Raw genomic sequence first — 18,156 nt, 5'->3', positions numbered from 1 at the left:
ATATTTCTTAGGGTGAAAACAACTGTCAAAATTCTGTCTTCAAGAACAATAACTAAGTAAATAAACTGTTTTGCATTGTAACCATATGTTATAGGTCGGAGCATGTATCAGGTTTAAATGATCTCAATTTTTTTTACGGAATAGTAATTCATATGAAACTAAGGTAAAACAAAAGGAATTCAGCTCTCTAGAAATGTCATAGAGAAAATTATTTTGAGTTAAAAGCTGAGTGAAAGAAATATAAAATATGAATCATAATAAAGTTGGTTTATTCGACCACTACTCTTGCTTTCCATGTGCCTCTTCTTTAGCATTATGCATTATTTGCCCTCCTTCTTATCGCTTTTGACCGCTTCTCACTTTTTTTGCTTCATTGTAGAGAAATGAAACAAAAACAGGAGGCTTTAATTTGAGAACTTATAAAAAACTACCTGCTGTGCTTTATAGTAGTCATAACAATTTGCTGCATACAGTCTTTTCCTCCTTCCATGGTGTAATACTGTCGCATTTTTCCTACCTTGTCTGGAAAAATATTACACAACTTCCTCATTGCCCAAACTGGTTATTATACTTGATTTTTCACTAATTCATTTTCCTCTGATATAGTTGAATTAGCAAATGTATTATGTTCTCGTTTACAGTTGATAAATATTTCAGTTTATTTATTCTTCAGACATTTGTTGCCCCAACTAAAAACTCATAATTTATTATCTTATGTGGAAGAATTTGAAGAATGGATATATAGAACCACCACAAAAATCTTGAGGAGAAATGAAAGATATGTAGTCACATAAGGATGCAATGTAATATAGAATATTCTGCAACAACATAAACAGGAAGTCTGGTTTGTTTGCTTTGGATTCCAGTGTTAAATGACCTAACTTTAGACATGAAAACATACTCCTTAGCTTGCCTCTGTTCACCCTCATCATGCTCTAGTTACTTTCATTAACTTTTGTGTTGTTCACAACAGGCCTTTTCTTTTCGATGCTCTTGCATGATCAAGCTAAACTCACACTCTCTCTCTCCTCTCTCTCTCTCTGTGTCTCTCTCTCAAAGCTCTTTGGATTTATGTACTTTGTACTAACAGTCTAGATAATTTTTCATGTTTAGCTCCAGTTCTCCAGTTAACTTCGATGTTCTCCCAATATCTATTGACGCCCTCAATCAATGCTTTCTTTTTATCCTCCATCAGAAGCCCTCTTAGTCTTATGGGTGCTTATTCCACTCTCAGTCCCTGGTGGTTGAGTATCTGAATTTAACCTGCTGCACCACTGTTTTTACTGAGATACAAACTTGTGCATTCCAAAAACCAGCTCAGTTTTGTGCTGTTTATGGTTATAAATTTCCAGATTTTCTTGGTCAGACAATTGTTGTTCCTTCTGTATATGTCCTCATAAATCAGTAATCTTCTCTTTTTAAATGGTGATTTTATTTGATCTGTATTTCTGTACAGTCCTTTGCTAGATCTCAGCCACCTTTGTTCATCATCATCATATATATTCCCCAAAATGTTTTCCCCGTATCCTGCAGTGCCTATTTAACTAGTGACTCACTTGCTGCACACATGGGTTCACAATATAAAATTTGTTTCTAGACGCAGCAAATATTTTACAATATCATTAAATAATATTGAATTTCTAGTGCATGAACTTTTTCTGTTGCATTGAATATATAATTAAAATAAGTTATAAAGCAAGGACTGTTATCTTTCAGTACCCCCATCATGGAAAGTAGAACCCAAAGATTCAGAATCTCTGATGGGTCAGAATTTATTAGTTTCTTGTGCAGCTGAGGGCTCCCCTAAACCTACCATTAGATGGACAAGAGAATCTGGAATGCCACCATCAACATATGAAGATCTCAGCCATACTATGAACAATTACAGGTAAATCTCTTTCCTGCAGGTGTGCATTTCACATCACAAATATTAATGCAAACAAACTGTTCTTATTGCTGGAGTTTTTTAGCAATAAACTCACAACACAGCTAACTTTACCAGGAGAAGTGTCTTTTCACATACATCTGAAACTTTTTGGATTTGTTTTTCTGTGCATTTACAACATATCTTTATAGGTCACAAAATTATGTGTCATAATTTTATTTCAGTGACTGCTGTTTCAGGATTATACAGGGTGTTACAAAAAGGTATGACCAAACTTTCAGGAAACATTCCTCACACACAAATAAAGAAAAGATGTTATGTGGACATGTGTCCGGAAATGCTTAATTTCCATGTTAGAGCTCGTTTTAGTTTCTTTCACCTACACTCAATGGAGCATGTTATCATGATTTCATATGGGATACTCTACCTGTGCTGCTAGAACATGTGCCTTTACAAATACGACACAACATGTGGTTCATGCACGATGGAGCTCCCGCACATTTCAGTTGAAGTGTTCGTACGCTTCTCAACAACAGATTTGGTGACTGATGGATTGGTAGAGGCGGACCAATTCCATGGCCTCCACACTCTCCTGACCTCAACCCTCTTGACTTTCATTTATGGGGGCATTTGAAAGCTCTTGTCTACGCAACCTCGGTACCAAATGTAGTGACTCTTCGTACTCGTATTGTGGACAGCTGTGATACAATACGCCATTCTCCAGGGCTGCAGCAGCGCATCAGGGATTCCATGCAACGGAGGGTGGATGCATGTATCCCCGCTAATGGAGGACATTTTGTACGTTCTGTTGCTGTGTGTTTCCATTCCCTGATTAATGTGATCTGAAGAGAAGTAATAAAATGAGCTCTAACATGGAAGGTAAGCGTTTCCAGACACATGTCCACATAACATATTTTCTTTCTTTGTGTATGAGGAATGTTTCCTGAAAGTTTGGCCGTATCTTTTTGTAACACCCTGTATACACTATGTGATCAAAAGTATCCAGACACCCCCAAAACATATGTTTTTCATATTAGGTGCATTGTGTTGCCACCTATTGCCAGGTACTCCATATCAGCAACCTCAATAGTCAGTAGATATCGTGAGAGAGCAGAATGGGGCGCTCCATGGAGAACATGGTCAGGTGATTGGGTGTCACTTGTGTCATACATCTGTATGTAAGATTTCTGCACTCTTCAACATCCCTAGGTCCTCTGCTTTCAATGTGATAGTGAAGTGGAAATGTGAAGGGACACATACAGCACAAAAAGCATACAGTCCAACCTCATCTGTTGACTGACAGAGACAGTTGAAGAGGGTCGTAATGTGTAATACACAGACATCTATCCAGACCATCACAAAGGGATTCCACATTGCAAAAGGATCCACAGCAAGTACTATGACAGGAGAGAGGTGAGAAAACTTGGGTTTCATGGCCGAGAGGCTGTTTATAAGCCACACATCACACCAGTAAATGCCAAACGATGCCTAGCTTGGTGTAAGGAACGTAAACATCGGATGGTTGAACAGTGGAAAAATGTTGTGTGGTATGCACATCAATCATGGTACGCAATGTGGCGATTTGATTGCAGAGTGTGGGTATGGCAAATGGCTGGTGAATGTCATCTGCCAGTGTGTGTAGTGCCAACAATAAAATTTGGAGATGGTGGTGTTATGGTGTGGTTTTATTTTTCATGGAGGGGGCTTGCACCCCTTGTTTTATTTGGCACTATCACAGCACAGGAATACATTGATGTTTTAACCACCTTCTTACTTCCCACTGTTGAAGAGCAATTCTGGGATGGCAATTGCATCTTTCATCACAATCAAGCACCTGTTCATAATGCAAGGCCCGTGGTGGAGTGGTTACACAACAATAACATCCCTGTAATGGACTAGCCTGCACGGTGTCCTGACCTGAATCCTATAGAACACCTTTGGGATGTTTTGGAACACCAGCTTCATGCCAGGCCTCCCCGACCAACATTAATACCTCTCCTCAGTGCAGCACTTCATGAAGAATGGGCTGCCATTCCCCAAGAAAACTTCCAGCACCTGACTGAACCTATGCCTGTGAGTGTGGAAGCTGTCATCAAGGCTAAAGGTGGGCCTACACCATATCGAATTCCAGAATTACTGATGTAGGGTGCCACAAACTTGTAAGTCATTTTTAGCCAGGTGTCTGGATACTTTTTATCACATAGTTTATATACAATTTTTAAATGAGCCCAGTCTTTTTTGTTTGAACAGAAAATGCACTGAGGACTTATCTGTAAGAATAATGCCTTTTATTAAAATAGAATTTAATTAATAACAAGTGTGTATGTAGGTGTGTGTGTGTGTGTGTGTGTGTGTGTGTGTGTGTGTGTGTGTGTGTGTGTGTCCATACTGAACAATCATAGCAATAATGAAGATTCCTGGATAGAGCAATACTTGAAAAAAATGGAAAGGCAACCGCTCATCTATTCCAGACTGACTTGGTGCATAGACACATGCAACAGGAAACAGTTTTCACTAGCTTTCAAGTTCTCTTACTCTTCTTCTAGTAGAAAGTACACACATTCACCCACAAAACCATGCAGATATCCAAATGCATGCTACCATGGTCACAACAACACTGATTATTGATTACTCAGAGCACTTGCCAACTAATGGATGCATGGAGGGGGTAGAGAAAAGATGCATAGAGCTAAGAGGGGGTTGTGTGAAGTAGGAGTGGGAAAGATAGATGACACAGAGGTTGCACAAGATGAACAGAGTTCTGAAAGGATAGAGAATATAAGAGATATTGAGAGAGGAGAGTGGGGATGGAAAGGGTTAATAGAGAGAAAGGTGGACATGGAGAGTGTCAGGGATGGAAAAGAGAATGGGGGACAGGTGGAAACAGGCAGGGGTGGGGGGAGGGGAGAAAAAGATAAAGGGGTGAGAGAGGGGGGAGGGAGAAGTAGAGGGACAGAGAGGGGGGAGTTGGGAGAAGGAGATGGGAAGAGAGAGAGAGAGAGATAGACAGACAGAGAAAGAGGGAGAGAGAGAGACCCTTCATCAGGGGGAGGGGCATAGGTGAAGAGTGGTGAGAGAAGGCACTAAACAATGGAAGGGATGGTATGGAGAATGACAGAAGAGAAAGGGAAAAGGAAAGGGAAAGGTAATGTTTATTTGTGAGAGTTTTTTATTGTTATTGCATTGTATGATCACTCATCACTTATAGTCACATCGAAAGGGTGCAGAAATTTTGAGACTTAATGTCCTGAAATCTGTGTGAATGTACCATGCTAAAATTTCTGCTCCCTTTATGATGTATAGGATTGAGTAAATGTGCAGAGTTATAGCATTATTTCAGGTACTGATTCATGTTCTGTGATGTTATTCTGTCCTTCAAAATATATCAGGCACACTATAAACACTTACTCACACAGACCAGGAGCAACTATGTTGCAAATAAGCTTCACACTATGTAATTGCTGGCATCTGGGCAGTCATAAACAGTTTTAGAACCTGCAATGACAAATCCTGTATGGACTTAACTATTAACCACAATGGCATGCTCATAAAAGACCAACTGGAAATTGTAAATATTTTAATGAATATTTTTCTTCTGTAGGGGAAGCCATAAATGACAAACATAAAAATATGCACTACAGTTTTAAAGGTAATACATGTGACCATAGTATATATCTAGCCCCCACAAACTGTGCAGAAATAATGGGCATCATTAGCTCTCTAAAACCCTCTAATTCAGCTGGGCATGATGGCCTAAATATTAATGTTTTAAAAGTCTGTGGCCAAAATGTCTCTGTACCTCTGTCTGTAGTAGTCAACAATATAATAAAATCAGGCACCTTTCCAGACAGACTAAAAATAACACAGGTAACACCCATTTTTAAGAAAGGTGACAACAACAAAATAGAAAACTACAGACCAGTCTCAATCCTTCCTGTATTTTCCAAAATAGTTGAGAAAGTTATATACAACAGGATTATAAACTTTCTTAACAAACACAACCTGCTGTTCAAAAATCAAAATGGATTCCTAAAAGGTAAATCAACTAGCACTGCAGCTGCTCAACTAATTGAAGAGGTGTTAGGGGGTATCGAAAGCAAGGAACATGTGGCAGGTGTATACCTAGACCTGGAAAAGCCTTTGATCGTGTGAATGTTGACATCCTATTAGACAAGCTATGGAACATGGGCATTAGAGGCGCTGATTATGACCTAATAAAGTGTTATATGAGCAATAGAAAACAGTTTGTCCTACTTAAAATGGAAAGTGGTGTCTACAAATCAGAGATCACTTGCATAAAATGTAGCGTGCCCCAGGGCTTAGTGTTGGGCCCCCTTCTGTTCTTGATCTGTGTAAATGATATTAAATATTGTACTATAAATTCCAAAATTGTTCTGTTTGCTGATGACACGTCCATTATGTGTAAAAAGGAATCACATATTTACTAGAGGCCGAGTGTAATAATATGACAAAAGAAATTGTTCAGTTTTTTAATGAAAGCCACTTAAATGTAAGCACCAGTAAAACATGTTTGATGGAGTTTAACAAAAGTAGTTTGAATAATGAAATTAAATTATACATTGGCAATGAATTGGTACAGAAAGAGTCTAGTATAAAATTCCTTGGCATAACAATCCAAAGCAACCTGAAATGGGACACACATATTGACTCCCTAACAACTAAGTTGTAAAAAAATATATTGGCAATCAGTACTATTAGCAAGTTCCGTAGAGACACTGTAGTCCTAAAGACTGCATACCATGCTCTTTTCTCCTCTCACTTGAACTACGGTATTGAAATTCAGGGGGCAACAAACGAAGCTAATCTAGATAAGCTACTCATTCTTCAAAAAAAGGGATGTGAGAATAATCTGTAAACAAAAATATAGGGAATCTTGTCGCAACTTGTTTCCAAAAACTGAGGTGTTAACTGTTATAAATACGTACATTCTAAAAGCCATATTGCTTGTGAAAAGACTGCACCCAAACACTTATTCAGATTTCCACCAGTACAATACTAGAAATAAAGAAAGATTTTACATTGGCAGCCACAGAACAGCAGTTTACGAAAAGGGGCCTCAGTACGCAGGTATAAAATTAGCTAATGCACTGCCTAGTGCAGTCATGGCTCTTCCTACAATTAAACTGAAACATCAGCTTAAGAAATTTTTAGTAAAACACCCTTTCTACACATTAGAAGAGTACCATACTCATACAAAGAACAACAAATGCTTTGTGAAATTATGTGAATAGAAATCAGTGAACATCTTATTGTAATTTTGTCGTAAATTAATGACGTATTCAGAAGAATGTGTCTTGTGTATTGTACAAATAACTTCAATCATTAAGGTTTCTTTGTACATGTGCAGTGTACCATTCGATGTTGAATAAAGCTATTATTATTATTATTATTATTATAACTAACATTTCACGAATGTATTGTATGTGTTTGTCTGTGTTTGGTTTTGTGCACATTCTGTCTGAGGTATTTGTTGGGCTACGGGTGGTGTTGGGGTACAGTGGCTGATGTTCTGACATCAGAGCAAGTGCAGATAGACCTCATTACCAACCACAGCTCCAAGGAATATGCTAGACAGAAGATTACTGGAACCATAATGAACAATGCTGAAGAAGAAAACATTGAGCTTGGATGTACATTTTAAGCAGTCTCTTGATTGACCTGTCTTATGACAGCATTGCAAGAGACTTCATATGCTGTGTGACTGAGTCTGAAAATAAAGCAATATGTTAACGAGAACTTATGTCTACCAATTTAAGTAGAATGGGTAAGTAACTGTTTTGTGTGGTGTGCTGTGATTCAAGAACTGTATGAAAGTGTTGCACAATCATCACGGTCACAGTGTAATGCAGTGTCACTAAAAATTCATGCAGCTCCCCTCCAGCACAATCAATTTGTAACTGACCATGTTAGTTATGAGTGAACTTACTGCTTCTTGCTCCTGTAAAAGCATATTATAAACCTCCCTGTAACTTCCTACATAGTTTCTAAATAGCTCCTGTCTATCATTTATTTCCATTTCATCACTTCAAACTTAAGTTTTCATCTTCTTATTTTCAACTTTTTAGCTATTTTTTCAGTCACTCTTTTTGTCTCCCAGCCATCCAACCAAGGTGGTTATTACAATTCCATCATTTCCAAAAACTCTCCTTTGCCTTTGTGAAACTCTATTCAACAAATATTTTTTATACAATCTTGTGTGGCATGTAGAGTCCATCTAATAGGCTTACCGTTAAAATTGGCTGTTACCCATCCTGGCACAATAACCTTCACCCTACCTATTTTCATCAGCCTCTCACCCTCACTAGTCTGGTCTTCCATAATTACACAATCCTAGCTCAAGTTATACTTGACAGTCTCTACTACTTTCCCAATTTATTTTACTCTGTGACTGTAATTTCATGAATGCTGTCACCGCACTATAAATTGTTGCCCTTCAGCAGTCAGAACAGCATTCCCAGTACCGTATGAGGTTGCTGGCCTAGTTACTCTTGTTTTATGCCCACATGGGATTACCTCCAACCAATAAAGAGGCTACCTCTCCTGTCAAATCCTCATAGCTCCACAAGCATGTCTTGCTGACTTACTGCATCTTCCATATTTCCAGAAACGTCCTCCATCCTCCATGAAGAACACTGCCCTGAACACTCATCCCGTAACACTGTTCCAACCTGTCTGCCAAACTCTCAGGAATTTTTAAAGGTTTCTTTTCTAGCCCAAAATCAACATTCAACCATGCTGCACTTGCTAAGGGCCTTCTGTCATTTACTTGTTGTTTGCAGAGGAAAAATTTCTTTGCCAAGCAACCCGCTCTCTCCCCCCCTCCCCTCCCCCAGCCCCCACTGACAATAGCCAACGAAAACCTCACATAGAATGTTGTTTAAAAGATTAAAATATGGTAATTCAAACCTCGCAACAACTGCTATCCTCCTCCCTTTCCAACCAGTCACCACTGGTAATCTTTCAAGAATTCCTCACTTCTAACCCGGCTTCATTCTTTTTTCCTACATCCCTCTATAGTGGGTCCAATATAACTTTTGTGAGGCACACAGCTACCTATAAACTGAAAACCAATCAATACCTTATCATCCTTCCACTGCAGAGCCAGCATCCATAGATGTCAAGGCTGAGGAATAAACTTCCTAGTATGGAATGGGCAGCAGCTGTAAAAAAGGAGGTACTGTTGTTGTACAGGGCTCTTGATATGAACAGATGTAATTATTGAGTCACTTGACAGGCAGAGATCAACATCTAGTTATGAATCATAGTGGCTATGAGCTTGAGGGTCTTCGCCAACTTTCCGGCACCTCTACACTCAAACCTTACAACCATGATTCCATCCTATAAGTCCAATATGACCTACACCAACCCCTCAAGGCTTTAGGTACATCTCAAAATCTCACATCCTGAATCTATATCTCTCCTCACTGCAAACTGCCCTCCACAGACCTCCCTAGTAGTTGTCCCCTTTTGGCTTGTTACAATGTTCCAACAGAATGAGATACTGCCTTTGTTGACCAGCACCTGCAAACTTATCATCCATAGCTCTCATCCTACAGTGCTCACTTGCTTCAATGCTATTCCACTGTTCCTGTCCATTTATAACTGGCCTCCTTGTTCTCCATTGTGGATCCAATGTCCTTGTAAATCAACATCTCCCATGCCCATGTGGCCGTGGAACTTTACCTTTCCCAGGATTCTCCTGATACTAAACCCACCACCTCTTTCCTAATTCTCCTGGCCAAACACAAACTGACCCACAATTATTTCACTTTTGATGATCAGACCTATAAACAAATCTGTGGTACTTTTTAGTCTCTATCCTGTGCTGACTTATTTACAGGCCATGTGAAGGAATCCTTCCTATCCAGTCAATGTCTAGAACTTCTCATTTGTTCAGATTCATGTCTGACATTTTCGTGATCTGGACTAATTCCAGGAACAATCTTTGCCCTTTATTCCATGATCTTAACATCTACTCCCAAACCCAGTTACCTGGTCCTTCTGAACTCAACAAGCCCCCTTGCTAGATGTCAATCTCCACCTGTCAAGTGACTCAATAATTACATCTGTTCATATCAAGAGCACTGTACAACAACAGTACCTCCTTTTTGACAGCTGCTGCCCATTCCATACTAAGAAGTTTATTCCTCATAGCCTTGACATCCATGGACACAGGCTCTGCAGTGGAAAACAGTAGTTGTTGAAATATTCCAATAACCTTACCAGTGCCTTTATTGACAAACTGTATCCTATTAGCTCACCCACAAACAGATCTCCAATGCCATCTCCTCCTTTGACACCAACAGCCACCAACAATAACTCCTCTACTGATCCAGTATCACCCTGGACTTGAACAGATCAACCACATGCTTCACCCAGGCTTCAACTACATCTCATCATGCCCTGAGATGAGGGATATCCTACTCAAAATCCCACCCACATCACTCAAAGTAATATTCTACTGTCCACACAACTTACAGAACATTCCTGTTCATCACTGCTCTAATCCTGCTCTTAGTCCTACACCCCATGAACACCCTTATGGACAGTCCAGGTGCAAGACATGTCCACACAGCCACAAACCAACTCATGCCACAGCTCAGTCACAGGCACACCCTATCCCATAAAATGCAGGACCATGTGTGAAACCAGCCATGCTATGTATCAGCTGTGGTGCAATTACTGTGCAGCATTGTATGATTGTAAGTGGGCATGACAACAAACCGTCTACTTGCATGAATGGCCATAGCCACAGTGGCAAACTGCAAACTGGATCATCCAGTTAATGAACTTGCTGTGCACCACAACACATTTGACTTCAACAGCTGCCACACTATGTGAGCCATCTCAATTATTCCTTACAACATTTTGCATTACTTTCTTTGAAATATACTGGTGGGAACTGTCTCTCCAGCATATCATGTTTTCTCATTTTTCCCCTGGCTTAACCCTAGAACAGTCAGTCTGGGTCTGTGAGACCAACTAGTTTTTGTTTCACTGAATTTATATTCTTATAGTTGCTGACTTGGCTCAAACACTCTGCTATCTTCCTCTAATATCTAATAGAAAGCTTTCACATTGTGAATGAGGTTTTGCTTTATTTAGTGATTATTTGGCAGTCTTCCAGCCTGACCATTTACATTACAAATATCTGCCAGTGTGATCCCATTTATATTTTGGTGTATGTCTATCACTGAATTACTTTGGTAACTATTTGTGATTTCCTAAAACTAAATGATCATTGACAGTTGTTTTCAGTTTAAAATGACAAGGGAAAATCTTTCATCAATGAAATTTACAGGATTTTATATACTGATGAGAGTAAAGTAGAGGATTCTGATGTGGACCCAGACTTTGAAATGAATGGTGATCATGACAGTAAAAGTTAAATAAGTGGTGGTGAAGAGGAAGATGTTCACCCTTTTGCCAGCACCTATGCACATACTGTTGTTGTCACCTATGCAGTTTTATACAGGAAGGAATGGAGCAACTAAATAGAGAAAAACGTGTTTCCAACAAAGTGTTTGAACACGATGTCACAATATAGTTACCATACATTTGTCTGGAAGCATTCTAGCTGGGATGGACATACATTTACCATTAGAATCTTGGTAGCTATTTTTTAGCAATACATTAATTGATTTAGTTCTTGAATCAACCAATATCTATGTTGATTCAGTTCAAAACAAACAAACAAGTGACCTGAAAGGTCTACAAGTTTTGATGAACCAAAGGCATATTTTGGTCTACTTAGCTGGAACATTGCATGGTGGTAAAATGAATACTGAGGACTTCTGGAATACAAATGGGACTGGAATAGAAATCTTTCCAACTAGTACGTCATTGTAAAGGTTCAGATTTTTGACTCATTGTATCAGGTTTGAGAAAACCCATAAAGGGAAGAGAGAATAGCACAGGATAATCTTGCTGCCATAAGATCTGTTCTTCATATGATTGCCTCCAACTGCAATGGATATTTTGCCCCATTAGAAAACATTACTTTGGACAAAATGCTTGTTCTGTACAGAGGCAGGTACAAGTTCAGGATGTATATCCCAAATAAACCTGACAAGTGTGGGATCAAGTTTTACATCCTGGCTTGTTTTAAAACATAATATGTGAGATATTTGGAAGTCTATGTAGGTACATAACCACAAGGACCATACAAAGTCAGTAATAAAGCAGGCAATGTTTTGCATCTTGTAGACCCAGAAGAAATCTGACAATAGGTAATTGGTTTATTTCTTACCCAATCATCAGAAAAGTACTACAAGAAAACAATGTTACTGTTTTTGGCACATTAAAAAAAAGCCTGGAATTCCAGTTGAGTTTTTACCCAAAAAATGTAAAAAACAGTACTCAAGTATGTATGGATTTCAAGAAGACATCACATTACTCTTATATGTACCAAAACCAAAAAAATCAGTACTGCTTATTTCTTCAGTGCATCATGATGACGAAACTGACAGTAACAAAGGCGAAAAGAAAGAAAACCAAGTACAATAACATACTACAACAAAACAAAAGGTGGCATAGGTGTCACTAATGCTTCATGTGGTGAATATACTGTTGGTAGAGGGGTCAAGAAGGTCTCTTTATTCAGTTGTTGAACATTGCAGCTCTCAATAACTATGTAGTATTCAAAGCAAACAAAAATGTTTCAATTAGAAGAGAGTGCCTCAGAACCCTATGAAAGTCTCTCATAACACCATATTTGACAATTTGTACAACACAACCTAGCCTCCTGCTCAAAATTTGCGGGCTTCCCTCTAATCTCATTGACACCAAAGAATAAAGAATAATGAAAGATCCACAACGAGGGAAAAGGGGGAAGATCCTAAAAATGCAAGGACAGCAAAACTAAATACTTTTGCAAAGTTTTCAAGGTGTGGTTATGCATGGTGCATGCTGAAATGGTTTGCAGCAACTGTTTTGGAAAATGATGATTTTAGAGGACTATATCTCCAAACTATTAATTATATTCACAATTTCCATTTATATAATGAAAAGTCAACACTTTTGCTTGTTAATCCTACAACTTATGCTCATTTACAGTCGTCTTTCAATCAGATTTACTTCTATTTACAGTTTACTTACATTTAGTACTACAAAGAAGTATGTTTTTTTACAATGTAATCCAGGAAGTTGAAATAATGTCAATATAGCATTTAGTAGTACCTGAACAAAATAAAAATTTGTCATTTGATGTAAATACATGGTTTGTCATATGTTATAAGTGTTTTATTTATTGGGTCCCACAGACCCAGCCTGACCATTCTTGAAACTATATTTTGCCTAACCGTTCTAGGGTAAACTTCCACTAATGTGTTTTATACTGCCTTACTTCACCTTTTCCCCTTCTCTCTTCTGTCCACACTACTCCTTCCCCATCTGGATCATGTACTCCCTAATTCCCTTCTCCTACTAGCCTTTCTTCCCTCTTTTGTTGGCATTCTCTCATTTTCTCTCTCTCAATCTCTCCCTCCCTCCCTCTCTCTCTCTCTCTCTCTCTCTCTCTCTCTCTCTCTCTCTCTCTCTCCTTCCCTCCCTCACCCCCTCTCCCTTCTATCAGTCCCTCCACTCTGCTCACTGACTCCATCTCCACATCTCCACTTTCCTCTCTATTAACCTCTCTCTCCCATGCCCGTCTCTATATATCTGTTATATTCTCTACCCCTCAAAACTCCTTTCATCTTGTTGTGTAGCCTCTGAGTCATCTATGTTTCCCACTTTTGTCTCGCTCTGCCCCCCTGACCACTCCTTGCCTCATGCATTCTTCCCTATCGTCTTTCCACATCTATCAAGTCAGGCAGTTGCTCTTGATAATGATTAATCAATAATATGTGTCACCATGGCCGTTATAGCTTGTGTTTGGGTGTTTGTGTTCATCTGTATGTGAATGTGTGTACTTTCTACTAGAAGAAGAGCCAGAGAGGTTAAAAGCTAGTGAATTCCATTTTCTGTTGCTCATGTCTATGTGCCACACATCATTCTGCTATAGTTTTGTCTTTACTGTTATCTTTTTTACCCACACAGGCTGCTTACAGCTCTTTCATGAGTTCATGTGTAGCACACATGAGACCCCAAGCTATTGTGACCCTTTCTCCCTTCCACACGGCCATCCCTCCCTGTACTCAGTCCTTCCTCTCTGCTCTTGCCTTTCCCTCCCTTGGTGTCCTTATTTAGATTGGCCTGGCTATCCTCCTGGTTTCTGCTATCTCTTACAATTTTGTTTCTCTTTTTTTGCATCATATTTCCTTTTTGGCATTTTCATTCCCAAAATGAGGTTTGAACTCCCGTTCTAAATTTTGTCTCCATAGTGTGAATCAATTGGGAAAGAATGCCTCTCTTACCATCTTCAGTTTGTGGCCTTACTGATCCTTCCATCTTATTCTTGATGCTGTTGCTCTTTAACACCGTATAGCCAATCCACATGATGGGCCCTGACAAAACAGGGATAACATTTCTCATACCAGAGCTGCTACCTCCCTGTGTATACCCAGGAGTGGTTGCTTGTCATTTTGGAGCATTGCAACTCCTGGCAATGGCCACCATGCCAGATGGCCCTTGCTGTGGCTGGGTGGCACCCACGGTGAGAGCCCTGATCTCAATGAGTGTTATCAGGGCTGACACTTTGCAAATGAAATGCATTAAGCTCCAAAAAACTGGCCATTCTTCTATGGCTGTCTCTTTAGTTTGAAATGGATCTTTTAATGCTGCTTCTTATGACCCCGTGGCCTCCCCTTCCCTGGCTGTGCCCTGGGAAGAGGGCCAGGCTTGCCAGATTAAGATGAAACCCTTTCCTTGCTACCTCGTCTGTACCAGGACTGATTGAAACACTTTCACTGCCATGAAACCGCTATTTTTCATGGAATCTCTTGAAGATATGTTTGGTGAAGTGGACTATCTGAATAAGATGTGGTCCATTTCAGTGCCACCCAGACTGTGGTTGTTTGTGCCTGCATTATCTTGGTGACATCCAGTATCCATTGCTCCTTTGCCTTGAGCTTTGGTATGGTTCAGTGAGTCATTTTTCATTGGGACCTCATCCTTCAAACTGATGAAAACCTCTGGGCCAAACTGGGATGGCTCAGTGTTCATTTTGTTTAGCATGTTCATAGAGGCCGTAAGGACAATTGCATTGATATTGGAATCTTTGTTCTGGCATTTGAGGGGCATATCCTACTGTAGAAGGTCAAAGTTACGGTTTATCAGTGTGACATGAAGCCATATGTCCTGCCATCCATGAGGTGTTTTTGATGTTTGGGTTTTGGGCACATGTCTTCCGCTCTATAGCGGACCCTCTATGCAATGAATGTGGAGCAGGAGGGAATCCCCTATGTTCTGCTGCCCTATGCATTAATTGTCACAACCATCACTCTCCAAGCTTTCCGGAGTGCCCATTTTATAAGAAAGAAAAGAAGATGGAGGAGTATAAGACATTGATTGTTTATCATACACTCAGTCTCATCAGAATATGACCTCTTCACCATGTGTCTGTGACATCTTCTTTTGCCTCTGTTACATTCTTTCCCCTCCTCCCTCCTCCCTATCTCAGTCCTGCCCTCCTCTCCTCCTCTTTTCCTTCCCTGCAGTTCCCACAAATCCTCCCCTCCAGGTGCCACTCCCCCTACCTGTTCAGAAAAGTGTCCCCTTTCTTTGATGCTTGATGGTGATGGGGCCTTCTCCCGAGACCCCTCCTGCCAGCATCTCTCAGACCAGAGGCTTGCTGCCACAAGTCAGCTGCAGGATCCACAGTCTGTGCACCCCAAGGTTTCCCACTCTCTATCAGTTCCAGATCTCACTGAAGCCTGCTCTCTGTTTAGGCCCTGCACTCCTTGACCTACAGAAGAGAAGAAGAAGTAGAAAAAGAAGAAGAAGAAGAAAAATCATAAACGCTGTGGTAAGGCCCCTCCATTGCCCCTGGAGGTGCCGAGTCCTCCTCACAACCTGAGTCTGACCTCCTGTTTGTGGATGTCACACCATCCTTGTTGGTGACAGATGGTAGCCTTATGGTAGACTGGTTTCAGTCCATTTGCCTCACATTTGGATCCCCATTCAATGCTTATTCAATGGCATTGTAATGGACACTACTGTTACCTTCCCAAGTTGCAATTCCTTATTTCCTTTTACTTCACAGTTTGTGTCATTCTCCAAGAATCTCATTTTTCTAAAGCTCACTCACCGACCCTTTGTGGGTTCCATGCTTTCTGTTGGAACCAGGTCAGTCCTTTTGAGGACTACCAGTGACATCTGCAAAGCGATCTGTATGGTCATTGATAGTAAATGGATCCTCTTTTGTCCCACATTGAAAGAGATTGCCATCTGGGTCCACTAGGACTCTGCAATCATGGTTTGCAGTCTCTTCTTCCTGTCAAGCCACTTATGTCTGCTGTCCTAACTGCTCTTCTTCAGAAGTTCCTCTCTCCCTCCCTCCCTCCCTCCCTCCCTCCCTCCCTCCCTCCCTCCCTCCCTCCCTCCTTTTTGGGGATTTTAATGCCCCTCACTCAGTGCTTTTTCATCTAGTTGAGGATTCATCATTCACCAGTTTCTTGCAGACCACTACCTGTGCCTTCTTAATGATGGTTGCCCTGCTCATTTTAGTGCCACCTCTGGCACTTTCTCTGCCATTGATCTTTTTCTTACTTCACCTCCCCTCCCTTTCACTTCTTCCTTCCCTATGTTTGCTGCAGCGCGATGACCTCTGCGATAGTGACCACTTCCCATCGATTATCTTGTGTCTTTTCCACCTCTCAATGGTCTGGTTACCCCACTGGGCTTTGCATCATGCTGACTGCCCTCTATATACCTCATAGGTCATGCTTACACCTCTTTCTCAGGTGGTATTGATGAAGTCATCTGTGACGTGTCCAGTACAATCATTTGCACCACCGGCATTACTGTCCCTCGCCAAAAGATCCCTTTCATCACTGTCATGCTATCACCATCTGTAATCACCACTGATCATTGCAGTGCCTTATGCTGCAGCTGTCCTCTGCTGGTCTTAGTGTCTTTAAATGCATTCATGTCAAAGCCTGTTACTTAATGAAACAGCAAGTGATTGTGTTGGGAACACTTTGTCTCCTCCCTAGGATCTTCCATCCCTTCATCATGGGTGTGGACTACACTCCGCATTTTCTGAGGTTGTGAGCAGTCATCTAGATCTACATCTACATCTACATTTATACTCCGCAAGCCACCCAATGGTGTGTGGCGGAGGGCACTTTACGTGCCACTGTCATTACCTCCCTTTCCTGTTCCAGTCGCATATGGTTCGCGGGAAGAACGACCGCTGGAGAGCCTCCGTGCGCACTCAGGTCTCTCTAATTTTACATTCGTGATCTTCTCGGGAGATATAAGTAGGAGGAAGCAATATGTTTGATACCTCATCCAGAAACGCACCGTCTCAAAACCTGGACAGCAAGCTACACTGCGATGCAGAGCGCCTCTCTTGCAGAATCTGCCACTTTAGATTGCTAAACATCTCCGTAACGCTATCACGGTTACCAAATAACCCTGTGACAAAACACGCCGCTCTTATTTCGATCTTCTCTATCTCCTCTGTCAACCTGACCTTGTACGGATCCCACACTGATGAGCAATACTCAAGTATAGGTCAAACGAGTGTTTTGTAAGCCACCTCCTTTGTTGATGGACTATATTTTCTAAGGACTCTCCCAATGAATCTCAACTTGGCACCCACCTTCCCAACAATTAATTTTATATGATCATTCCACTTCAAATTGTTCCATATGCATACTTCCAGATATTTTACAGAAGTAACTGCTACCAGTGTTTGTTCCACTATCATATAATCATACAATAAAGGATCCTTCTTTCTATTTATTTGCAATACATTACATTTGTCTATGTTAAGGGTCAGTTGCCACTACCTGTACCAAGTGCCTATCCGCTGCAGATCTTCCTGCATTTCACTGCAATTTTCTAATGCTGTAGCTTCTCTATATACTGCAGCATCATTCGTGAAAAGCCGCGTGGAACTTCCGACACTATCTACTAGGTCATTTATATATATTGTGAAAGGCAATAGTCCCATACACTCCCCTGTGGCATGCCAGAGGTTACTTTAACATCTGTAGACGTCTCTCCATTGAGAACAACATGCCGTGTTCTGTATGCTAAAAACTCTTCAATCCAGCCACACAGCTGGTCTCATAATCTGTAGGCTCTTACTTTGTTTATCAGACGACAGTGCGGAACTGTATTGAACGCCTTCCAGAAGTCAAGGA

The 18,156-nt window shown here is 40.6% G+C and overlaps 1 protein-coding gene across 1 annotated transcript in view; it reads left to right on the top strand.

Annotated features, from left to right (window-relative positions):
• Positions 1-18,156, top strand: part of LOC124775688 (Down syndrome cell adhesion molecule-like) — a 195,830-nt gene that overhangs the window by 137,336 nt on the left and 40,338 nt on the right. Inside the window, exon 8 of the mRNA XM_047250517.1 lies at positions 1,717-1,888. Coding sequence (XP_047106473.1) covers positions 1,717-1,888 — 172 coding nt within the window. The remainder of the gene's footprint in view (positions 1-1,716; positions 1,889-18,156) is intronic.

This window comes from Schistocerca piceifrons, chromosome 2 (assembly GCF_021461385.2).
Source record: "Schistocerca piceifrons isolate TAMUIC-IGC-003096 chromosome 2, iqSchPice1.1, whole genome shotgun sequence".
Lineage (NCBI taxonomy): Eukaryota > Metazoa > Arthropoda > Insecta > Orthoptera > Acrididae > Schistocerca > Schistocerca piceifrons.
Note: the sequence above shows the minus strand (reverse complement) of the source record. Positions and strands in the feature narration are given on the sequence as shown.